Source organism: Nyctereutes procyonoides, unplaced genomic scaffold (genome assembly GCF_905146905.1).
Source record: "Nyctereutes procyonoides isolate TBG_1078 unplaced genomic scaffold, NYPRO_anot_genome, whole genome shotgun sequence".
Lineage (NCBI taxonomy): Eukaryota > Metazoa > Chordata > Mammalia > Carnivora > Canidae > Nyctereutes > Nyctereutes procyonoides.
In genome coordinates, this window is record NW_026575120.1 from 39,072,902 (window position 1) to 39,099,226 (window position 26,325).

A 26,325-nucleotide genomic window follows, 5' to 3' on the forward strand; every position below is an offset into this window, starting at 1 on the left:
CTTTTATTTTGTATTTTGCACGCTTGCTGTGTATGAATACACAACTAAGTTTTAAAAGACCACTTAACATTTTTAAAAATATGTAAAAGAGTCAAATTATTCAGTTTTGTAGTTCTGATCTCTTCATGGTTGCCCCTGGGCAACTATGGCTTTTGAAATTGTATTATACAATTTGATTTGCAAATTGATAACTATCCCAATTTGTCAAGAGATCTAGTCTGCTTTTCTGGTTTCCTTTTATTGTCTATAGTGTTATAATTTTTTCCAATACTTTTAAAAGGCAGTCAGAAATATGTCCAGTATCTTTTAGATTTAAGTTAATTGTGTGATAAACACAGTTAACATACCTAATGATTATTAGATCATGATAGGAATGAAGATCTACAGACAATTTTATTTAGAGATAATTGATTCACCTAAGGCAATGAGTTGTTTATAAATATCAAGTTTTTATAGTATATTAATGTTTATAATATACATAAGGTTTATACTAAGGTTTATAATATACTAAGGCTTTTATAAGGTTTTAAATATTCTAAACTGTACATATTTAGAATTATTCTAGCTACCTAAGTGGTCTAATAAATTATATCAAATTAATTTTAATAAAATCAAACTAGTAAATGCATTTTAAAAAATAAATACTCATAGTGAAATCTATTGTATTTGTCTCTTTCTGTCTTATTTCACTTAGCATCCATGTTGTTGCAGATGGCAAGATTTCATTATTTTTTATGGCTGAGTAATACTCCATTCCAAGGTGTGTGTGTGTGTGTGTGTGTGTGTGTGTGTGTGTGTTTACCACATCTTCTTAATCCATTCATCTATTGATGGACATTGGGTTGCTTCCATATGATGGTTATTGTAAATAATCCTACAGTAAACATAGGGGAGACTATATATTTTTGAATTGGTGTTTTGTTTTCTTTGGATAAACATCCCATAGTGGAATTAATGGATCATATGGTATTTCTATTTTTAACTTTTTGAAAACTCTCCATTCTGATTTCCACAGTGGCTGCACCAGTTTGCATTCCCACCAGCAGTGTACAAGGGTTCCTTTTCCTCCATGTCTTTGCCAACATCTGTTATTTCTTGTCCTTTAATTGTAGCCATTCTGACAAGTAGAAGGTGGTACCTCATCATGCATTTCCCTCATGATTAGTGATGTTGAGCATCTTTTCATGTGTCTGTTGGCCATGTGTATGTTTTCTTTGGAAAAATGTACATTGAGGTCTCCTGCTTATTTTTTGGAGAGGACCATTTTTATGCAGAGACTTCCAAGAAAACAGACCTAGCCCAGCACAAATTTTGAAAGACTACTTTATTTATTCAGCAGGTAGAAGACAAGAAATCAGAAAAGGAGATTGAAATGAGATTGCTAGTAAGTACGAAGGAAACCCTGGACAATGTTAGCCAAGGAAGGAATTACTCAAGAAGAAATTGCTTCTCAAATTCTTCAGATATTTTCAATTTATGTACTCATATGGATAGATAGTAATATTGCTTAGCACAAGTATATTCTTGTTTCTGAGCTTATCTTCCTGATGAGATTTTGATATTCCTGAGGACAAAAATAATATGGTTCGGGGTCTTTAATAAGTACAAAAAGGATTGAAATAATTTAAACCATTTGGAATAATAAAAATGATGAGGATGAGGATGATAATGTCTAGATCTCTAATATATAATAGGTACCATAATATTCTAGGCACTTACTCATGTGTATGTTCTAATTAATTATTCACAACAACTTCCTGTACTAGAGTTTTATAATTTTCTCTATTTTATAAATAAAGAAACAGGGAACAGAGTATTTAATTAATTTACCCAAGGTCAAAAAGTGATAGAGACAAAATCCCTAGCGTATCTTCTACTCATCCATTACAAAAACCAGAAAGTATACTTACATGTAATAAATATAAATAGCATACTAAATTTGAAAAAGCCAACAGATTATATTAAATAATTTGCATAATGAAAATTAGCTAAAAAAACTGTCTCCAAAGAAGTTAGCCTTTCACTAGCATTCCACTATTTTATAATAAAGCTAGAATCACTAGTCTCTGTGCTTGTGCATTTCTTATGATCTCCTTAAATACAGCAATTTTTTATCCACATCCCCCTTGATATTTCTGCCGTATTTCCCACTGACCTAAATGGTAAGCCCAAATCAAACTCTCAGTCTTTATTTCAGTCAATTCTGTGATCCTTCATACTCACCAGTGATGATGATGACCATTCCTTCACTTGGTTGATATCATTTCTTCATGATTTTTCTTTTACCTCTTTCTTATTTTTCTTCATTGGCTTATTTTTCTGATCCCACCCCTGGTAGAAAGGATTTCTAGAGTCCAATTTTAGGTTTCCTTGCTCAGTGCATTATGCAATTTCTTCAGGCATTTTCTTCCACCTCCAGTGCATAATTACTCCCAAATCTTTTTCAAACTCTGATCTCTCCCCTGATATGTAGACATTAATATTAACCTGGAGATTGAACATTTTATCTCGGATATTCCCACAGCTACTTCAGACTTGAGAAGTTTGGCTTTGAGCTTGTCAAAACCCACCCACTATGCTTTCCCCCTGTCTCCTTTCATCCTATCCCCTAAAGACCATGTGTGTCTCCTCCACTGGGTGAGTCAAAACCATTCATCTAGTTGCTCAGCCAGAAATCTAAGGGTCCTTCTAGCTGTCACTGTCTTAGTGTAGTCCCCATCTCCAGTGCCTAAGCCAATTCTGTACTATCTTCCTGTGAAATATCTTTCATCTATTTCCTCTAGCTGTATTGACATATTCTAGTTAAGGATTTGGAACTTCTCTGGTGTCTTTTTTTAAAAGACAACCCCTACTTCAGGTTTCCTCTCTGCCAGCCCATCCTTCTTTTGAGCAGAGAATAACATGACACAAAATGATGGAGTCAGTTTCTTGCTCACAATCCTTCATTGTCTGTTTGCTCCTCCAATAGAAAATCATTGAGCTCTAGAAGGATTCAGTCTCGTGGCATTTACATTCTAATAACAGTAAACAACTGTAAACGCTGATACAACACATCACATGGCAGTAAGTGTTATGAAGGAAAATGGATTGAGAGCTAAGAGGAAGGAGTGTTATCTAACCGGTGGCCAACGAACTCCTGCAGCAGAGACCCAAAGGACGTAAAGAGGCAAAGTTAAGCATCCTCTCCTTCCAGAATGAAAATCCAAACATCCATTCACTTAACAAATGCAGAGTCTGGAGACTGTTATATATTATGTTGTAAAGGATATCTTCAATCTATTAAACCATAACTTGTTTCCAAACTTTATAACAGACACCTTATATCTTGAACATTTCCCATAGATTCTAAGATAAGTAAGGTGGTGAACTTTGTGGCATGTGGGTCCTTCTCAACAAACATGTTTTTTAAATAAATTCATAGAAAAGTCAATATTACTGATATCACAAAACTAATACACTGAAAGAGGAGAAACGCGCACACAAAATCTTAAGGAGGTAAACATTTTAAATAAACCAATCCAGATAATTAGAAATTTTGACAACATCTATGAGAAGAAGCAAGTAGCTGAAGAACTAGAATGAGGAAATTAATAGAATAATTTTAAATAGATTGGTCTTGGAAGATCCTTCTCAAAAGGTGACATGTGAGCTGACCTGAATCATGAGAATAAGTCAGCCATGAAAAATGCAAGGAAGAAGAAACTTTGAGGCAGAAAGGGCTTGTTTTTCCTGAGGCACAGACTCAAGAAGAGAGAAGCTGAAGCATTGTGAGCAAGGACAGCCATTTTAAGCACACAAAAGTGGTTTGAACCGTTCTAGATGTGATAAATTTACTTAAAATATAAAGGGAAAATCATACTTTTGTAGAATTTTCTTATGATTTTTTTAATGGTTTCATTCATATTGTTTTAAGCTTTCAATCTTGAGAGGCATCCTGAGTGGTTGGTTTCATGTGTCCTCATATTTGTTGGGTTTAGGAACTCTTACAGTTCTAAGTCTACCTGAGACAGGTACATCCTAAAGTGGGAGTGGGAGGCAGGAATCAGAAAATTCCATCTTTTAAGACCACAGATATCTTCCTGATTTGATAACACAGAATATCAATATATGAGGATCGAGTGTCAGACCCCCCCCCACTAAGAGATGTAGCTAAAGACCAAAGGATGTCCTTTAATTATGTGAAAATCATCTCTGACATTAGGAAGAACAGTCTCAGTAACAATCTCTAGGCATTGAATGCAGATTAAATTCGTATATAGCAGGGGGTGGGGAAATGGAGACAAGATAATTTCATTTTACTGGGAGATACTCCCATCTAAAATAAGTTTCTTGAATGGCAGTGTTTTTAGCATAAACCACCATTTTGTGTGACATAGAACATGAGTTTAATTTTTTCAAAATCTATTTTTGAAACAGATTTTCTTTTCCTTTTTTTTAATGATGTTCGATTTGCCAACATATAATATGACACCCAGTGCTCATCCCATCAAGTGCCCTCCTCAGTGCGTGTTACCCAGTTACCTCTTTCCCCTGCCCACCCCCCTCCTACTACCCTTTGTTTATTTCCCAGAGTTAGGAGTCTTTCACGTTTTATCACTCTCTCTAATTTTTCCCATTTTCCCTCCTTTCCCTTATGATCCTTTTCACTATTTTTTATATTCGCCATATGAGTAAAACCATATGATGATTGTCCTTCTCTGGTTGACTTACTTCACTCAGTATAAAACCATCCATTTCCATCCATGTCGAAGCAAATAGTGGGTATTCATACTTTCTAATGGCTGAGGAATATTCCATTGTATATATAGACCACATTGTCTTTATCCATTCATCTTTCGATGGACACCAAGGCTCCTTCCACAGTTTGGCTATTGTGGACATTGCTGCTAGAAACATTGGAGTGCAGGTGTCTCGGTCTTTCACTGCATCTGTATCTTTGGGGTAAATCCCCAACAGTGCAATTGCTGGGTCATAGGGCAGGTCTATTTTTAACTCTTTGAGGAACCTCCACAGTTTTCCACAGTGGCTGCACCAGTTCACATTCCCACCAACAGTGCAGGAGGGTTCCCCTTTCTCCACATCCTCTCCAACATTTGTTGTTACTGTCTTGTTAATTTTCCCCATTCTCACTGGTGTGAGGTGGGATCTCATTGTGGTTTTGATTTGTATTTCCCTGATGGCAAGTGATGCAGAGCATTTTCTCATGTGCATGTTGGCCATGTCTATGTCTTCCTCTGTGAGATTTCTCTTCATGTCTTTTGCCCATTTCATGATTGGATTGTTTGTTTCTTGGGTGTTGGGTTTAATAAGTTCTTTATAGATCTTGGAAACTAGCCCTTTATTTGATAGGTCATTTGCAAATATCTTCTCCCATTCTGTAGGTTGTCTTTTAGTTTTGTTGACTGTCTCGTTTGCTGTGCAGAAGCTGTTTATCCTGATTAAGTCCTGAAAGTTCATTTTGGCTTTTGTTTCCTATGCCTTTATAGCTGTTTCTTGCAAGAAGTTGCTGTGGCCAAGTTCAAAAAGGGTGTTGCCTGTGTTCTCCTCTAGGATTTTGATGGAATCTTGTCTCACATTGAGATCTTTCATTCATTTTGAGTTTATCTTTGTGTATGGTGTAAGAGAATGGTCTACTTTCATTCTTCTGCACATGGCTGTCCAGTTATCCCAGCACCATTTATTGAAGAGACTGTCCTTTTTCCAGTGGATAGACTTTCCTGCTTTGTTGAATATTAGTTGATTATAGAGTTGAGGGCCCATTTCTGGGCTATCTATTCTGTTCCATTGATCTATGTGTCTGCTTTTGTGCCAGTACCACACTGTCTTGATGACCACAGCTTTGTAGTACAAACTGAAATCTGGCATTGGGATGTCCCTGGCTCTTGTTTTCTTTTTCAATATTGCCCTGGCCATTCGGGGTCTTTTCTGATTCCACACAAATCTTAAGATGATTTGTTCTAACTCTCTGAAGAAAGTCCAGGGTAATTTGATAGGGATTGCATTGAATGTGTAAATTACCCTGGGTAGCATAGACATTTTCACAATATTAATTCTTCTAATCCATGGGCATGGGATGTTTTACGATCTCTTTGTGTCGTCCTCAATTTTTTTTCAGAAGTGTTCTGTAGTTTTTAGGGTATAGATCCTTTATCACTTTGGTTAAGTTTATTCCTAGGTATCTTATGCTTTTGGGTGCAATTGTAAATGTGCTTGACCCCCTAATTTCTCTTTCTTCAGTCTTATTGTTAGTGTATAGAAATGCCACTGGTTTCTGGGCATTGATTTTGTATCCTGCCACGCTACCAAATTGCTGTATGGGTTCTAGGAATCTCTAGGTGGAGTCTTTTGGGTTTTCTATGTACAGTATCGTATCATCTGCAAAGAGAGAGAGTTTGACTACTTCTTTGGCAATCTGAATGCCTTTTATGTCTTTTTTTTTTCTTGTCTGATTGCTGAGGCTAGGACTTCTAGTACTATGTTCAATAGCAGTGGTGAGAGTGGACATCCCTGTCATGTTCCTGATCTTAGGGTAAGGCTCCCAGTGTTTCCCCATTGAGAATTATATTTGCTGTGGGCTTTTCATAGATGACTTTTAAGATACTGAGGAATGTTCCCTCTATCCCTACACTCTGAAGAGTTTTGATCAGGAATGGATGCTGTATTTTGTCAAATGCCTTCTCTGCATCTATTGAGAGGATCATATGGTTCTTGTTTTTTATCTTGTTGATGTGATCTATCACGTTGATTGTTTTACTAGTGTTGGATCATGCTTGCATCCGGGGATAAATCCCATTTGGTGACGGTGAATAATCTTCTTAATATGCTGTTGGATCCTATTGGCTAGTATCCTGTTAAGAATTTTTGCATCCATGTTCATCAGGGATATTCGTCAATAATTATCTTTTCTGGTGGGGTCTTTGTCTGGTTTTGGAATCAAGGTGATGCTGGCCTCAAAAATGAGTTTGGAAGTATTCCATCCCTTTCTCTCCTGCAGAACAGCTTTACTAGAATAAGTATTATTTCTTCTTTAAACGTTTGATAGAATTCCCCTGAGAAGCCATCTGGCCCTGAACTTTTGTGTATTTGGAGGCTTTTGATGACTGCTTCAATTTCCTCGCTGGCTATTGGCCTGCTCAGGTTTTCTATTTCTTTCTGTTCCGGGTTTTGGTAATTTGTGGTTTTCCAGAAATGCATCCATTTCTTCTAGATTGCCTAATTTGTTGACATATAGCTGCTCATGATACGTTTTTAAAATCCTTTGTATTTCCTTGGTATTGGTTGTGATCTCTCCTTTTTCATTCATGATTTTATTAATTTGAGTATTTTTACTTTTTAATAAGGCTGGCTAGTGTTTTATCTATCTTATTAATTCTTTCCAAATACCAGCTCCTAGTTCTGTTCATCTGTTCTACAGTTCTTCTGATCTCTGTTTCATTGAGTTCTACTCAAATCTTTATTATCTCCCTTCTTTTGCCTGGGGTAGGTTTTAATTGCTGTTCTTTCTCCAATTCTTTTAGGTTCAAGGTTAGCTTGTGTATTTGAGTTTTTCCAATTTTTTGAGGGCGGCTTGTATTGTGATGTATTTCCCTCTTAGGACTGCTTTTGCTGTATCCCAAAGAATTTGAAGGGTTGTATCTTCATTATCATTAGTTTCCATGAATCTTTTTAAATCTCTAATTTTCTGGTTGATCCATTCATCTTTTAGTAGGATGCTCTTTAACCTCCATGTGTTTGGGTTTCTTCCAAATTTCTTCTTGTGATTGAGTTCTAGTTTCAAAGCACTGTGGTCTGAAAATATGCAGGGGACAATCCCAATCTTTTGGTTTCAGTGGACACCTGATTTGTGACCCAGTATGTGATCTATTCTTGAGAAAGTTCCATGTGCACTTGAAAAGAATGTGTATTCAGTTGCTTTTGGATGGAAACTTCTGTAAATATCTGTGAAATCCATCTGGCCCAGTGTATCATTTAAAGCTCTTGTTTTTCTGGAGATGTTCTGCTTAGAAGATCTGTCATTTACAGAAAGCACCGTGTTGAAGTCTCCCAGTATTAGTGTATTATTATCTAAGTATGTCTTTACTTTGGTTATTGATTGATATACTTAGCAGCTCCACATTAGGAGCATAAATATTCATGATTGTTAGGTCTTCTTGTTGTATAGACCCTTTAAGTATGATACAGTGTCCCTCTTCATCTCTTACATAGTCCCTCTTATCTGGGAGAAACTTTAATTTATGTGATATAAGGATTTCTACCTCAGCTTTCTTTTGAAGACCATTTGAATGGTAAATGGTTACCCCCCCCCCTTTCATTTTCAGGCCAGAGGTGTCCCTAGGTCTCAAATAAGTCTCTTGTAGACAGCAAATAGATGGGTCTTGCTTTTTTTTTAATCCAGTTTGATATCCTAGGTCTTTTGATGGGATCATTTGACCCATTCACAATCAGAGTAACTATTTAAAGATATGAATTTTGTGTCACTAATTCATTCCTGTTTTGTGGGTTATTTCTTTGGGTGTCCTCTTTCCTTTACAGAGTCCCCCTTAATATTTCTTGCAGAGCCAGTTTAGTGGTCACATATTCTTTAAGTTTCTGCCTATTTTGGAAGTTCTTTATCTCTCCTTCTATTCTGAATGAAAGCCTTGCTGGATAAAGTATTCTTGGCTGCAGGTTCTTCTCATTTAGGACCCTGTATATGCCATGCCAGCCCTTTCTGGCCTTCCAGGTCTCTGTGGAGATGTCTACTGTTCATCTGATATTTCTCCCCATATAGGTTAAGAATCTCTTGTCTCTTGCTGTTTTAAGAATTTTCTCTTCGGAATTTGCAAGTTTTACTATTAAATGCTGAGGTGTTGAATGGTTTTTAGTGATTGTTGTGGGGGGGACCCCTCTATCTCCTAGCTCTGAGTGCCTGTTTCCCTCGCCAAATTAGGGAAGTTCTCAGCTATGATTTGTTCAAATACACTGTGGCCCTCTCTCCCTCTCAGCATCTTATGTAACCCCAATTATACATAGATTCTTCCTTCTCAGACTATCATTTATTTCCGTTAGTCTTTTTTCATGGTCTCTTAATTATTTTTCTCTTTGTTCCTCAGCTTCCTTCCTTACCATCAACTTGTCTTCTATGTCACTCAGTCTTTCTTCCACCTCATTATTCCTCATCATTAGGACATCCAGTTTGGATTTCATCTCAATTAATTTATTTTTAATTTTGGCCTGATAATATCTCAATTATGCAGTAACAAAGTCTCTAGAGCCCTTTATGCTTTTTTCTAGAGCCACAGGTAGCTTTATAATTGTGCTTCTGAATTAGCTTTCTGACATGGAGTTGAAATCCACAGTCTGTAACTCTGGCAGAGAGTACTGTTTCTGATTCTTTATTTTGTTGTGAATTCTTTTTCTAGTCATTCTGTTCAGTGCAGAGTGGCTGTATGAGTGGGCTGATTCAATAATATCAACCACAACCTAAGTAAATTCATCCCTAGATGATTCTGATGAGGTCAGAGACCAGAAAATGAAAAAGATCAGAAAAAAATAAAACAAAAGGACCACTAAAGTGAAAAACAAAATTTAAAACAAAGTAGTAAAAAATAAAAGGCCAAAAACCCCAAGGAAGAAGAAAAAAAAATTAAAGAGGAGGAAGATTTAAAAAGGGCAGGGGGACTGAGGGATGATGGTGGTGAAAAAAGTTGTAGTGGAGGGAGAATGTAGTCTCCCTGAGGGGTCCTAGAGGGTGATCCTCTTGGTTCTGAGCGTATTAAGTTCTGTATGTTAGAAAATGCTCAGTCCCAAATTTACATAAACAAGCAATACTTGTTGAAAGCCCCAACACTGACCACCAAAACATAAACAAGATAAAAGAGGGGGGCAGAATGGGAAGGAAGAGAGAATATAATCTCACAGAATGAACCAGCATGGTATTCCACTTGGGTGTATGCTGGTCATATTTTAGAAGGTATTAACTCCTGCCACTGTAGAAGAAAATGAGGCAGAGAAACGAAAAACCGTATCTCATGTATCTCCCAAACTTAAATTGAATATGTTGAAGGAAATCTAGAAGTGGGAAAAATATCTAAGACATGTAATAGTAGAAATATGAACATTAAATAGGAGGAAACTTAAAAATGAAGAGGTGGTAAAATATTGTAGTTAAGGTGGGAAAAGAGAAAACATATTGGAAACTTTTAGTCTGATATAAAATCGAGTTACAATGGAAAAAAGAAGAAAAAAATTTTTGAAAAGGGGGGGGCCCTCTTGTTCTATATATTATATTCCCTTGATTTCCTCTTGGTCCTGAAGCTTCCAGCACTGCTTGGTCCAGAACTTGCTATTCCCCTGTCCTTCCAGCTGGTCATCTGGGGGAGGGGCCTGCTGTGCTGAATAGAATATACTAGTACTGTGAGGACCACCAGGTGGTGCTGTGCGCTGCTCATTGCTTCTTATCAGGGGCCAAGCACGTCCTCAGTCCCTTGACTGGTGGTGATACCTCGGATCATTTGATTACAAAGATGTCTCTCCTGTTCCCTGCTGTCAAATGATAGCTGTTCCCTTTGAAATAAATTAATATGTTTTTAGGGACCTACTTAGACACTTTGTTCCTCATCTTTCAGTCACTCGTTGGAGTATCAATTGATAGTTGTTGTCTGATTTAATTACTATTGTGATGGTTGCCAAATGGTGACTTTCCAATTCCAGTATATATATACTGGATATTTATATATAAATATATATTTACATATAAATATATAAAATATAATATATAATATATTACATAATATAAATATATAAATATATAATATATAAATATATAATATAATATATATTAATATATGAATATAAATTTATATATAAATAGATTTATATAGATTTATATAGATTTATAGATAAAATATTTATTTATTTATTAAATATATAAATATAAATATATTATATTTATTAGATATATTTAGTAGTTAGCATTGTGCTATAGAAACAGATTCGGGCCCTCTCCATTTATTTACTCATGTTTTTGTGGGTGGACTCATGGATTCCTGTTTTTTTTTTTCATTGAGATATGACGTATAAATTTATCCTTCCCTCTCTTCCTTCCTTCTTTCGATACTCATAATATGTTTTAATGCTCAGACTATTTATTTGGTGCTCCAATTGTCTAGACTTGAGTAATGGAAATGTACATCAGGCTGGCTCCTGTGTCATCCTGACATGGGCCCCATCATTCTTTGAGTGTTTCTTCTTCTTCTTCTTCTTCTTCTTCTTCTTCTTTCTTCTTCTTCTTCTTCTTCTTCTTCTTCTTCTTCTTCTTCTTCTTCTTGACACACATTAGTTTCAGGTGTGCAAGATTTTGACAAGTGTACCTTATGCTGTGCTCACTACAGGTGTAGTTACCATTTGTCATCATACAAAGCTATATTATTCCCTGTGGGGTCCCTTTCATCCTTGTGACTGGTTCATTTCAAAACTGGAAGCCTTTCCTCCTACTCCCCTTCACCGACTTTGCCCATCCTCCCACACCCTTCGCCTCTGGCAACCATCGATTTGTATTCTGCACTTATGGGTCGTTTCTGCTTTTCTGTTTGTTCATTTGTTTTGTTTGCTAATTTCTGTATATAAGTGAAATTATATTATTTTCATCTTTCTCTAACTTACTTCACTTAGCATAATACCTTCCAGGTCCATCCATGTTGTCACAAATGGCAAGATCTCAAGGCACCTGGGAGGCTCAGTCCATTAAGCATCTGCCTTCAGCTCAGGTCATGATTGCAGGGTCCTGGGATCCAGCCCCCACCCCCCACATCGGGCTCTCTGTTTGGTGGAGAGTCTGCTTCTCCCTCTGCCTCTGCTGCTCCCCATTGCTTGCTCTCTCTCTCTCTCTTAAATAAATAAATAAATAAATAAATAAATAAATAAATAAATAAATAAATCTTTTTTTTTTAAATGGCAAGATCTCACTTTTTTAATATAATTAATGTATTGGGGCACCTGGGTGGCTCCAGTTAAACATCTGACTGTTGATTTCAGCTCAAGTTGTGATCTCGGGGTTGTAAGATCAAGCTCCGTATCTGACTCAGTGCTCTCAGTGCTGGGCTTGGAGTCTTAAGATTCTCTTTCTCCCTCTCCTCTGCCCACCCCCCTACTAAAAACTTAAATAAAAAATAAAATGAATTATTTTCCTTTCTCTAATTTTTTTCTTTTTCCAAATTTTTATTTAAATTCCAGTTAACATACAGTGTAATATCACTGTCAGGTATACAATACGGTGATTCCACACTTGCATATGTGCTCATCACAAGTGTTCTCTTTAATCCCCACCATCTATTTCATCCACCATCCTGCTCACCTCCCCTCCAGTAAGTCTCAGTTTGTTCTCTCTAGTTGAGAGTCTATTTCTTGGTTTCTCCCTAGTGTTCATTTGTTTTTGTTTCTTAAATTCCACATATCATTGGAATCATGTGATATTTATCGTTCTCTGACTGACTTTTCACTTAACATAATACTCTCTGTCTTTGCAAATAGCAAGATTTCATTCTTTTTGATGACCGAGTAATATATATATAAATATATATATTTATAATATATATATTCTTATGTACATTTTCTTTATCCATCCATCTATTAATGGGCACTCAGGTTGCTTCCATATGTTACCTATTGTAAGTAAAGCTGCAGTAAAAATAGGGGTGCCTAGATCTTTTTTGAATCCGTGTTTTTGTTTTGTTTTGTTTTGTTTTGTTTGGGGGGGGGGTAAATACCCAGTAGTGGAATTACTGGATCTGATTATATTTCTATTTTTAATTTTTTGAGGAACCTCCATACTGTTTTCTACAGTGGCTGCACCAGTTTACATTCCTACCAACAGTGCACTAGGGTTCCTTTTTCTCCACATTCTCACCAACACCTATTATCTCTTGTCTTTCTGATTTTAGCCATTCTGAGCACATTTTTTTTTTTTAACTTTCGGGTTCAGTATAATGTTCCAGGCTCCCATTGTACTTTCCTGACCCCCTGGAGTCAGCCATTTCTCCAAGACATCCTGATTTTATTCAGTAGAGAAACTAAGATCTGAACTATAGGAGCACTTACTGCTTCTGGGGGTAACCCTACTCCCAGACCATCTTCAGTGAATGGTAGGAACCATCTGTATATTGTGCACATACACAATTGCAGCTAGATTTGTTTCTGTAACTAGCTGTATAAAACTGAAAACCACAAGGGCCCCCCTTGGTTGGATTGGATAGATAAAATTTCAATCCAAAACCCACAAGATCCACTCAAGATTTTACACTTTTCCCTTGTACCCTCCTTTACTGACAGTGAGAACCTGGCTCCCACTCTCCTCAATATATTTATTTACTTGCTCGTTCAGCCTATATTGTAGTCACTTCTCCCAGCCATGCTGGGTGGATATGCTGCCTCCCTGCAGGCACCAGCGACCACAGAGCTCACACTCAGCTGCTCTAACACCTGCTGGCTGGGATTCCAGCCCTCACCTGGGTGAATTGCTGGGTAACCAGTAGAGATAAGTAGACATTTTGCATAGTCATCTTAGATTATATTAGAAGGAATATCTAAATGTGTTTTTTAGCATCCTTGCCTCATCCCACCAGCCTCTCTCACCCCAAACTTCCCAACTTTAAAATAAGTATAAATTGAGAAATCTCATATACTTTGTGGCTTTAGCCATATGCAGTTTCAAACCTATTGCCTGTTGTTTGCTTTCTCTGTCCCATCAGGTTCACTTTATGACTTATAACTGCTTAGATTGGTGTTTTGATGCCAAAACAAGTATCAGCATGTTTTTCACTAATGTATTTCTGAATTAAAATTGTAAGGCTTTTTGTCAGCAAGAATAATAAAATACTGAGTGGACTTCAAATCAGATATGACGCTTTCATGTGCAAAGTCTTGAAACAGAAAACTCAAAAGTGCCAGTTAGGTTACACAATTATAAGGACCCTGCAAAGAGGGTAAGTTTCCCATTTCGCTGGTAGTGAGAGGCAGTGCAAGCTGCAAGGTGATGATTAGCGTGGGTGTCACCCTGCCAGATCACGGAGCCTGGGAACAACCCACGTGTACACATTGCATTTTTTTATTCCAAATTCATAGATATTTAAAGTTCTACGCCAAAACAAACAAAAGCTAATCTCTTCCTTCTATATAATCTTCCTATTAATGTGGCAAATTTCAATTAAGTTTAACTCTCTATCCGTTTTATATCTATTTCATTTCTGACCCTCAGAATCCCAGCTGCAAATTTGTATCGCCAAAGAGTCCTGCTATTAATCTACTACGTAGGTTAATTCTTGAACTATAGAGTGGCCACTGCAAATATCACAGTCACTAATACTCTAGTATTTTTACCAAAATTATATCTGTACAGAAAGGGAACAAATGCAGAAAACAAATAATATGTTCTTGACTGCTGCATAAAAACTACCTCAAAGTTTAATGTCTCCAGCACAGTAAGACCTTATTCTCTCGTCCTTGTTTGTGGGCCAGTAATTCAGAAGCAACTTGGCTGGGAAGTTCTAGCTTGAGGTTCTTATGAGGTTGCAGTTTTATGTTTCCTGCAGCCTCTGTCATCTGAAGCCTTGACAGGACTGAAAGCTCTATTCAAGATTGCTTACTCATGTGGCTAGTGAGTTGCTGCTCAGGGTTAGGTCTTCTTTCGTTTCTACTTGAGTGCCTCTCCATCAGGCTGCTTGAGCTTCTTCATGGCATAGGGGCTGGCTTCTCAGACCAGGGATCCCAGAGACCAAAGTAAAGCCTTTAATGCCTTTCATTACTAAGTCCTGGAAGTCACAGACACACTGTCACTTATACAATGTTCTGTTGCACAGGTCAGCACTGATTCAGTGTGGGAGGGAACCACATGGTATGAATAGCAGGAGGAGATTTATGGCTGTCTTGGAGATTGGTTACCATAGTTTGTCCTCTGAGACACAAAGATTCATGTCTCTCCCCACATGAAAAAGTACCCTACTTCCTCCGAAGACCCCTTACAGCTTCATTCCATTAAACAATCTGCTCAGAATCAGCAACTCATCATCTGAGTCAAGTTCATACCAACCCGAAGTTCCTAGGAAAGTCTAAGAACAAAGGAAGTTGTTTAGATACAGCTTCTTGTCTGAAGACCTGTGAACGAATTGTGTACCACCACACATCCAACATATGATGATCAGATAGGCATAGAGTAACCACTTTAGACTTTCTGGTTCAAAAGGGAGAAATAAGAGGTACACAGAAGTAACTGGTCCATAGTGGTTCTAAACTCCAATCAGGTACATGTTAGTGATTCCTGGATTAGGACTCACCCCTAATATTTCTTGGAAGTGTTTCTTCATGGATCTTGGCTCTGCCCTCTGGTTACAGTTCTATCACTCTGACCAGTGCTTCCTTTTTATGTAAAAAGTAGGCTGTGCCTATAGCTGCATAGTTCCTGCCTGTAGAAGTTTAGAGCCTAAAGATATAGCTTCCTTCTGTACCATCTCTGTCTCTTTTTAGTCCAGGATGGTGGTGTTACCAGAATCATGACTGTTGTATAATTTGTGGGTTTCCTATGAATGTTATTGTGGCTTATTCCATTAAGCAAAAGCCACATCCAGAATCTGATGAAGATAAGGGTGTTTTACATTGGACTTCTGCTGACATTCTAAGGGAAAAATGCCCTTAACATCATTAGAACCAATAAGATGTCTAGCAGTTCTCTAGTCTGAATGAATGCTTCTTTGAGGCACCACCTAATACATTTTGGAAGTCTTAAGATGGATATCACAGTCACACCTCATTGCTATCTTTACATTATGTTTTACTGCTAGTTGATCTTTGCCTGAAAGTGACCTCAATTTTTGCATTTTTACCATCTGGAGAGCCTAGAACTGAGAAAATAATACTTTATTTTCAAATCCACCAAGTCCTGCTGTCTTTGGATTTAATGGTTTTCCTTTAGTTTTTCTCTCTTCTTTTTCCTATAGATAGATGTTCAGAATTTTGTGCCTGAAATGTCTTTAGCTAGGTTACCTAATGCACTAAATATAATTTTCCTTCCCATATTATCACGATGTTATTAAACTTCCTGCTGCAGCATAACCAGGCTCCAGTTTTCTCTCATTTCTAATCACATTCATTCTTCACTTTCCTGTAAGCCATTACTGACGACCTCCTCAAGAGCCATCAGGGTTCTGCTCACACTCCTTTCAAGGCCTTTCCCACTTACTTGTGCATACCAATCCCTAGGTTACTACCACATTTTTAGGTTTTGTTGCAATTCCCCTCCCATACTAAATTTATTACTAGGTACCCATAAAAAAAATCACCCCAAAGTTAAATAGCTGGAAACCATGATTTATTATCTCTCGTGGGCTTTTCCACGATTGCTCATGAAATGATCAGTTAGCAGTCAGAGACCAAACCGGATACTGGCATCAGAAGTCAGACACAGCCACCACTTAATAGTTTTCCACCGACCAGAGTCAGCACTACTTCATTGTAGAAAAAGACTATGAAAGGGTGTGAATACCGGGGGCAAGGATTAATGGGCTTCCTCTTAGAGATATTAAAGATAATGCAAGGAAAGGAAAAAACCACCAAATTTTTAATGGATATCTAGTAGTTTGTCTTATAATTATCTTCTCCTAGAATGTATTCCATGTAGGAAAGTGAAGGGACTTGACAATTTCAAACTCCAGAATTTATCAGGGCCAAATAGAACATTGTTATGAGTGACTGATGAAGTCTTGTTTTATGAACTTAATTATGTCCAATTCATAGTAATCTGTGTTACGCAGCTGCTTTGTTTCAGAGGTCTTATTCTCACAAACAGACCTACACATTTTGAAATATTTCAAAGCTAGTGTGGATATTTAGAGACTCCCAAGTACTCAAAAAACAGAACCAAATGATTGTCTTGTTAAGAGTAGTCAATAAAGTTACAGCTGGATGTTTTCTCTCTTCTAAGTTTAGACATTATATTCCATTCAATTTTATCTTGATTAAACAGATTGAAAATCATATGTATGCATACAACTACTCTAAATGGGCCACTTATCTAAGATCAGCAGTTTTCTGAGGAGTTGAGCTTAATGAAAATGACAAAAAAAATGTGACTTAGGGAAAAAATATATATGCCATATGTTTGACATTGGATGTAGAGTCTGATCTATCTATCTATCTATCTATCTAATCTATCTATATATTTTTTTAAGTCAAGAAATTGATTTAAATAGAACCTTGTTTTTAAATAGTAGTGTGTTGATGGAAAATGATACATGGTTCTGTAATTAACTCTTAAAGGGAATTCAAATGATAATTACTAGACTTTACATACCATACCCCATTAGTAATGGAAGAAAGAAGGTTTCTATTGTCCTAGTTTATTATTACTAATCAAAAAGGACATCTACAAAAATTACTTCATGGTCAATTTTTCAGGAAAGTTTTCTCTTGGAAATTTATCTTTATCCACTTAATGACACATCTTGATCACAACCCATTCTGTGTAAATTTTTCTATAGCTACAGTATTAGACTGAAATGAATATGTTAATAACTTCAGAATTCTAAGCAGACAAATTAGTACAGTTCAGATTTGCTCTAGTAGGTAAACTTGGTGTGAGGAACAATATAAGAAGTAAACGCTTTTTTGAGATTTTTCTGGAGATACTTAATGGGATAAAAAAATAGTTTTTCCTGTGGCTTACAAATTTAATACACATAATAAGAATTATGACTTTTTCTATTAAAAAGGCATAATGTAGGTAATTGACTGGTGTTGCTGTTTTAAAGTTGTGATAAAATTTTTAATGTTTGATTTTAAACTTCATATGTATATATTCCATTCCTGATAGAACCACTAGTATTTATTGCCTTTTTCATTTATGCTCCCTATACCCTATTAGCTATATAAGATGGATATTCAGAGGAGGGTGGCTGAGCCTTCTTCCTAGTTTTTTTTTTTCTTTATAATGTTTCTTTGGATTTTATAAATTGAGAAATCATTTGTAATGCAAATATCTCTTTGAGTTGAGTTAGACAATCCATAAGAAAAATCCATCATAATCGATAATAGTTTAGCTTCTTGACATCTGAAGAACAGGCCTGTAGGGAACCAAGAAAATAGAAGTAAATATTGAAGGCATAAAAGAAAGGTGGTGGGATAGTTGGGATAGGTCTGAAGTTTTATGTTTTAATCTCTGAAGAGAGAGTCAGGTGAGGAACTGTAGCAGTGAGTCTTTAAGAGCAGAGGAACAGGGAGATGTGCAAAGTGAGAAAGAAAATGCCACAGATAAGATAGGAGTCATGGTGGCCCCCCAAACATTGGCCTGGGTTCAGCCCTGCCTTCTTCCTCCTGAAATAATATGCTTTCTCAAAAGATTCCATTCTTTTACATTGAGTACAACGTCAACAAGGATCAACGAGACAGGATGACTGTGGTGAGGGAAACCACCTGGAGGAATGTTAGTGGGGCACACCGTACATAGAATATAACATTCCACTTCCTCTCTTACAGGTTTTCTGAACCAGATGAATAACTCCAGTCACTCCGTCCTACAGCCTTCATTCCAAGGATGCATGCAGCTCATCCAAGTGGACGACCAACTGGTGAATTTATACGAAGTGGCTCAGAGGAGGCCAGGCAGTTTTGCAAATGTCAGCATCGACATGTGTGCCATCATTGACAGGTACTCAGTCGTTCATCCGACCTCAAATTGTCCCCACTTTGTAATTTTGCAAGCAATGGCTGAGTTATGAAGGAACTCGGTTTATTTTACATTTTGCTTCCTACACTCAGAAGCAGAAATGTCCCTTATCTCCTTGTCTTGGTCACGACTCATCCTCAGCATATTGTCCCCTCTGGAGCCCTCGGCTGAAGGAAAAGAAACTTTTAAAAATATTGGCAGGCAGTATGGGAATTTACTGAAGCAGAATATTTAATGTAATTGAGTCTGCTTACAAAATATATATGCTGAAATATTGCAAAATCTAATCTGTATTCATTTTTGCAAATCTAAGGAGGAACTTTTTTTATAGAAACTTAGTTGACTTTTCACAGAGCAGAAAGATACAACTCTTACATGAAGTATTATGACATCATTACTTACACTAACTTTGATATACTTCTAAAAAGTGCCTTTCATTCCACCATAAAAAACCTTTTGAGATATTTCATCCATAAATGAACTATAGCTAACTTTGTTTTGAATCTAACCTGGTGAATTTAGGTGACTTTCTAAACTGTATTCAAATCTTTTATGAGAAGGCTTTCTTATCCTGAAGAATAATTGTATTAATTTTCTATTTGGGAAGATGAAAGCTTCAGAAGTCCCAGTCTGCCCCCAACAAGTTGTAGACCTTCAGTCTCTAACCACCATATTTCATTTAAGAGGAGATCCTTAGGAAAGTCATTCAAAGACATATAATAAATCTTAAAAATATATAAAATCATCTATAATGCAGTTAGTTTGCTTCTATATAATCTCAATAAAATTGTATCCATGTGAATGGTAAAAGACAGTTCAAATAGTGGCTATAGAATGTGACTTTTTTTAAAGCCTTATATGTTTATAATAAGACCTGATAACCTAGCATAGTTCTCATTTCTTTTTTTTTTATAGTTCTCATTTCTATTACATGTTTGTAAATACTCATCCTGTTGGCCTAAACAATTTATATTTAAACAAAACAGTGAACAATTTTAATGGAAATATCTTCCTAATTTTTGAACCAGCAGTAATGCAACAGGTATTATATCTGCCTAAAGCAAGGGGTAGCAATAATCAGAAAAACTGAGAGATGAATGTTTTAAGATTATATTTCTGATATTTGATATTTCTCTATAAAATTTTATTAATTGTTTTCCATACAGGAAGATTTTCCTTCTTAGTAATAGGTATACAGCATATTGAGTAATTTTAGTACCTTGTCCATTTTCCATGTCAGTAGCTTTAATGATACAACAATTTCTGTCAACAACACCCAAGTTAATTCATTCGGCTTTTGTAAACAGGCTAGATTTTTATGGTGATGTTGCTATTTCACTTCGAACAGCATGTATCCTGGACATTATATTTAAATTGTTTGCTAGCAAAGAACTACGGGTAAGACATTGAGACTTTAATGTTATACTTCCATGGAGAGAGTAGGCACTTAATTGGCCCCCAAAGAATGAATGGGATGTTTGTAAATGAAGAGAATGACAAATATCATTTGTGAGGAGAAGAACAATGCAAGAAAAGATGAAGAACAGGGAATACAGATTTCAATTTTTGGCAGATACAGGAATATACAAAGTATTTTTTTTCCAGAATGGATCAGTCTCATTGTCCACACTGCCAAGTGTCCTGTAGCTGGCAGAACAAAGAATATGTCTTTTATATCCTCCAGAATGATAACCCAGAAGAGTAGTTATGGGAAAGTAGTCACCTCTGACATGTCACACGATTCTTAAGTCTATTTTCTGCTTGCTCTACTTGCTCTGCTTGCTCTACTTATTTTTTCCTAAATTGGTGTATAATTGACATATAACACCATATTAGCTTCAGGTGTACAACATAGTGAATTGATAATTATATTTTTTGTATTGCAAAATGATCATCAGGACAACAGCTTATGTATATTAATTACCAATATGTGAAAGAGCAAATTTCTTTATTCACCTAAAATGTTTCCAGTTCAAAATCTTACTCTGTGAAGTGTTGTATTTTTGTATATATGATTCGGGACTGTATTCATCTTATTCCAGCCATTGAGGAGCTCATTGATGACTCCCCCTTAATCTGTGTTTTTCCATGTGAGAGTAGGGGTTTTAGCTTGTCCTCATATAACAGTGACCCACCAGAAAACTGTAAGGATACATTCCCAGCCCATCTCTGGTTTGATGTTTTCCTTCTCACTAACTTAAACTTTACAATTGCCCGATATCTGCCATTTTATTTTCAAACTATCTAAATTTTCCCTAAGTAAGCCTACGCTAGCTCTTTCTTACTTTGCTACTCTCAGATTTCAGCTTGATTGATTTGAGTGCTATTTTTGAAAAAAAAAAGGATAAATGAGAACATAGGGCCAAAAAATAGAAAAGCTACCACAGACATAATTTTTATGAAATGTTTGGCGATGATAGGAGCAGCTGCAATGATTTGATGAGTAGAACTTAGGGAAATAGTTTGGGGGAATGATTGTAAGAGGGTTTGCTGTGTGTTGTACTGGAATACCCTATGATTTGAGCTTGCATCTTTGTGTGTGGATTTACATGTGGCTTGTTTTACTTACTTGTTTGTTTTCTGAGCACAGCAGTGAACCAAGAAAAAAGCAAGCATGCCAAACTAGAGAATTAGTCATTCAGTAGTATTTTCTGATGTAGCCATGATGCCAGATACTCTTCTAGGCACTTGGGATACATCATTAAACAAAGCATACAAAGATCCTGTACTTGTAAATCTCACATTCTGCGGAAAGCAGAAGAAGAACACATGTAATAAATAAGTAAAAAATCATAGTAAGTTAGAAGAATTAAGTGCTATGAAAAAAAAATAAGTAGAGCAAATCAAGGAACACTGGCATTCCAGGAGGTTGAGGTGTTGGGTTGCACTCTAAATGGGTTGGTCAGAGTTAGCCTTCTTGAAAAGGTGTTATTGGTTCAAGACCTAAAAGAAGTCACAGAATTTGCCAATTCTGTTGACAAGAAAATAGGCATACAGAGAAAACAGTCAATGCAATTAAGCAGCCTGGCATGATCTAGGACCAGCATGGGGCCAGAGTGGCAAATTTGGAAGGACAAGGAATAGAGTTCCGGGGCAAGGAGACCAGAGAAGTTCTGGAGATCTGTAGGTTATTTAAGTGATTTGACTTTTATTCTGAGGGAATTAAGGAGGCATTGCAGGTTTCAGAGTAGAGCAATGACATGATCTAGCTTACAGTCTAAAAGGATAACTCAAAAAAAAAAAAAAAGAATAACTCTGGCTGTGGCAGGAAGAAAGGTAGAAGCAAGAAGCCTATTATCACCTCCAGGTGAGAGGTGCTGATGGCCTAAGACCAGGGTGCTGACATAAGGGGTAGTGAGATGCGGTCAGTTCTAAATATATTTAGAAAATAGAATCAATAGGAGTTTCTTGATGGATTAAGCATTAGAGTATTATTTAGTATACACCCAAATTATTTAGTTTAAGCAGCTGGAAGGAAGGAGTCACCATCTCCCAATGGGAAGACTAATGGTAGGGAAGATTGGTCAAGGATTGAGGAAAAATATCAGGAATTCAGTGTTGGGCATGAACTGAAAGGTCTGCTAGTGGCTGTGTCAGGAAAGCAGTTGGATATATGTTAGTAAGAAGCGTGTATCTGGAGATTACACAATAAAATGCTGTGTCTGATGAAATCTCCATGTTTGCCTGTTGAGCGCCTCTGGTTTCTTTAACCATATTTCATAAATAGCTATAGACCTGGAAGGGAAGAAGGTGAGCAGTGGGCAGAAATCCTCTTCCAACATTGGAAGCCTGTAGCTTTACCCTTTGAAGGATACCCTGCTCTTAGGGAGGAGGACCTTCATCAAACCTTCAGTCGCTAGAACAGTCTCTGAAAATGAAAAAAAAAAATATATATATATATATATATCTAGCAGATAACTTCTTTGTTTCGCCTGGGTGATTGTCATCTCTAATCCGCTTCTGGTGCCCTTGCTTTGTGGGCTTCCCATAGCAAATGTCTTCAGGTGTCCACTCAACTCCCAGTCTCAGTCCACTTCTAACTTCTTTGTAGGTGTGAACATTTAAGAACAAAAAAGCTTATAAAATACCCCCAGTTAGGTTTGGTCACTTCCTCCCACAGGATATCACAAAGGGGGAATTGTGTGGGGTTGAACTGGGAGTGAGCACCGGGGGATCCTGGCAGGTACTGGTCATAATCTGTAAACTTAGGAGAGTTGCAGTTACAGACTGTGAGACTTGTGAATCCACGTGGAGTTACTGTTTGATTCACTTGTCTGTGATTCTTACCCAGGACATAAAGGATGAAGGAAGTGGTATTAAAATATTTTGAGTTTAAGTAGGTGGTGTTCACGACTGGTCTGGCAAAATTTACCTGTTTTGTGAGTAATATTAATAATATAATCCATCTTGTTAATTGTGATTTTTTAAAAGATTTTTTTTATTTATTCATGAGGGACACAGAGAGAGAAGGGCAGAGACACAGGCAAAGGGAGAAGAAGGCTTCCTGTGAAGAGCCTGATGCAGGACTCAATCCCCAGATCCCAGGATCGTGACCTGAGCCGAAGGCAGACGCTCAACTACTGAGCCACCCAGGTGCCCCTAGTTGTGATTTCTGTATCAATCATAAGTCCACCCTTATAGCTTAGCTCCAGAGAGATGTATTTTCTTGGTCGTCATCAAGAATGATGATGTGACACATCTCATCTCACTACTAGGAGGTAAGCAGAAGTCAGCTGTGGTATTCTTGAGGAAGCTTTTAGTTTCTTGATACAGATGTCACTCCTGCTCCACTGCCCTTGCTCAGATGCGTGGAGCTGTATGAGCAAGAACTCAAATGAGCCAGAGTCAACAACCACTCCTTTTTTAAAGGGAAGAGAAGCATTTTCTGTTTAAGTCACTGTGAGTCAAGTTTTATCTTTGTTGGAGCCAAAAGCATCTGCCCTTTCCCCATCCTCCACTTCTTGACTCAACCAGTGCATTTTTTTTTTCTTTTTAACCAGAACACAGAGGAACACCGTATTTCCAAGTATGAAAATGCTTTTGAAGGAGAAGATGGTAAATTTATTTTAGGAATATATTAAGCTGCATGCCAGTGACATCCCCCAGAGATTGAAGTTTGGGTACCAAATGGCCATTTAGAGACCAAAGCACATTCATCCTGTTAGAAGCAGCAGCTGGTAGAAAAACTAGTAAAAAGTAGTTCATTAGAATTAGAATCTTCTTTACCTTTTCCGTAACCTCCCTTGTAAATATAGTAAGAAACAAAACCAGTAAACATTCTGGGTAGCACAGAGAAGGGAAAAGGAAGAGTAAATATCCCAACTTAGCCACAGCCTACGAAATTACCCCTTGAAAAACTGAATAGACCAGATCCTGTTGTTGAGTTAGTAATTAAGTCTTCATTATATTTTTGGATGGAAGCGCATAATCACAGACCCAGTTTTTATTTTTTAGTTGAGTGCTTTCTTTTCAAGAACATTTACCCAGTTTGATTTTTTTTCCTTGGAAGAAAAAAATATATATATATATGGATTGGATATATATGGATAGACATAGTGTCTGTCACAAAACTAAGCTGACTGTGTTGGAAAGACGAAGAGCAAATAAGTACAATCATACTATCAGTTCAGAAGGAGATTGTGAGTTTCTATAAAAGCAAGTTTAAAATTTACAGCCCTAACTTAGTTGAAGAACACATGGAACATTCTTTATCTTCTAAAATGGATCTTCATTTGCTCATTAGCTCTCATTTCTACACAGTGGCAGAAAAACAACTATTTGAGCACATACATTTGGAAACCCTAATAACTTTGTATATGTATTATGTATTATATGCATTTATAATAACCAGTCGATAAGGGATTCAAACTTAGTCCAAAGTCAAACTCCCTTTTTGGGCTACTATCCCATTTTGAGTGGCCTTGACCCTCCAGCATGAGTCTTGGTTCAGGATCAGACAACTTACTTGTCATGGGGTCTGTTCCACACGCTCTACTCAAGTTCCTTATGGGCTCCCCTGTGGGCCTCCAGCCCCCTGAGGCCTCTGTCCCAGCTGCCCACTGCTCTGGCAGCCATTTCTGCGGGCCATGCAATGATGCCTTGGGTACTACTGAGCTCAGAATTTGAGATCCTGTGTGACATGATAGCCCTTCCCAGTTTGTCTGGGACTGTTGCATTTAACATCAAGAATCAAGGGCCAGAAGCAACCCCTCAGCTCTGGGTAAAGCCAGGATGGTTGGCCACTCAAGATGTGGCACCCTCTGCCCTCCTTCTCCAGATTCCTTTTTCCTGGCCTGCCAGTCATCTAAACATATTAACAGACCCCATAGGGATATGCCATGATTTCTTGATCTCTTGTAAACTGCATACAAGCTGAAATGAATGATGGCCTGTGTGGGTGGGTGTTTGGTGGGAACAGCTACACTAGGCCCCCCTCTGCCTTAGTTTGTCATGCTTCCACATCTACTCTACAGCACCCACCGCAGGCTGACACAAGGCCTCTATAAATCAGATTCCCAAAGGCAGAAAGCAGGGCACAAACTACCACTGTCATAGAATGTCTAAGTCTCTTGAGATCCATTCAGTCAACAAATACCTACTAAAGATCACATCACATCACATCCCTCCTGAGACGAATGCTGAGGTGGTAGGGGAGGGTCACTGATCAGAACTTTGTCTTAATACTTTGGGTACACCTCTTTTTTTTTTTTGCTTTCAGTGGCCTAGCTCTTTCAAACCAAAAGCCTCTTGGTTTTAGACGATCTTGCCGAAATTGAATCCAGATGACAACTAACTTGTTCGGCCCAAAGGCCAGAGGTACATGCTCCCAGCCCCCACCCAGTGTGACAGTTTCATTGACCTTCTGAGTCAACAGCCATAGTGCAAGAAAAATTTCATGGAGAATAAACAAAACCAAAACTTTGAATTGAAATACCTAAAAATTATTTCCACCATCAGAAAGGGAAGGCCTGTCTCACAAACATGGATGTTTCTGTAGTGACATTTATGCCAGATGTTCTTTCTCTTTCACTTGGTTCTCGCTAACCACAAACTGCCAGCCTCAGCTCTAACACCTTTTCATACATTTGTAGGCTGACCATCCCCTTCTGTTGTTTCTTAAAAAATGTTTATGTCCTCAGTTAGGCTGGTGTCAAGCTGTGCCTGTAACTTCTTTTACATTAGGAGAGATTTTATCTTTTACCATTAGGTTCTTATTGCTACAACTCCACGTTTCTGGGAATATCTCACAGTTACTTCATGGTAATTCTGCAAAAGGGGTAAAGGAGACCAAAAGCCTCTCAGGTAAACTACACATTATTCAAAACATTGTGCCTTGTTGAATTTTGACAACGCTGTGACCGATCTCATCAAACTCCAAAGGGGCAAAGAGCAGATTGGCTGGGACTCATTTGGGGAGAACTGGAGCCAATAAGCAATTTTTCAAGTGTGAAGCTGGATTTCCTTTGGGGGGAAACACCCTTAGGATAAGAGTTACTCAGGGTCCTAAACTCATATCACCAGATCAAAATAAACAGAAAAAAGTCAAGTTACATAAACAAGCTTTATTTTCCTACATGACAGATTGTATTGTGATGACAGTTCATATTGTGATTCTTTATTATAGATATGTCTTT

At 37.3% G+C, this 26,325-nt stretch overlaps 1 protein-coding gene across 1 annotated transcript in view; it reads left to right on the forward strand.

The window, feature by feature from the left end:
* Positions 1-26,325, forward strand: part of CNTNAP2 (contactin associated protein 2) — a 1,382,004-nt gene that overhangs the window by 529,744 nt on the left and 825,935 nt on the right. Inside the window, exon 10 of the mRNA XM_055334793.1 lies at positions 18,502-18,673. Within this exon, the coding sequence (XP_055190768.1) occupies positions 18,502-18,673 (172 nt within the window). The remainder of the gene's footprint in view (positions 1-18,501; positions 18,674-26,325) is intronic.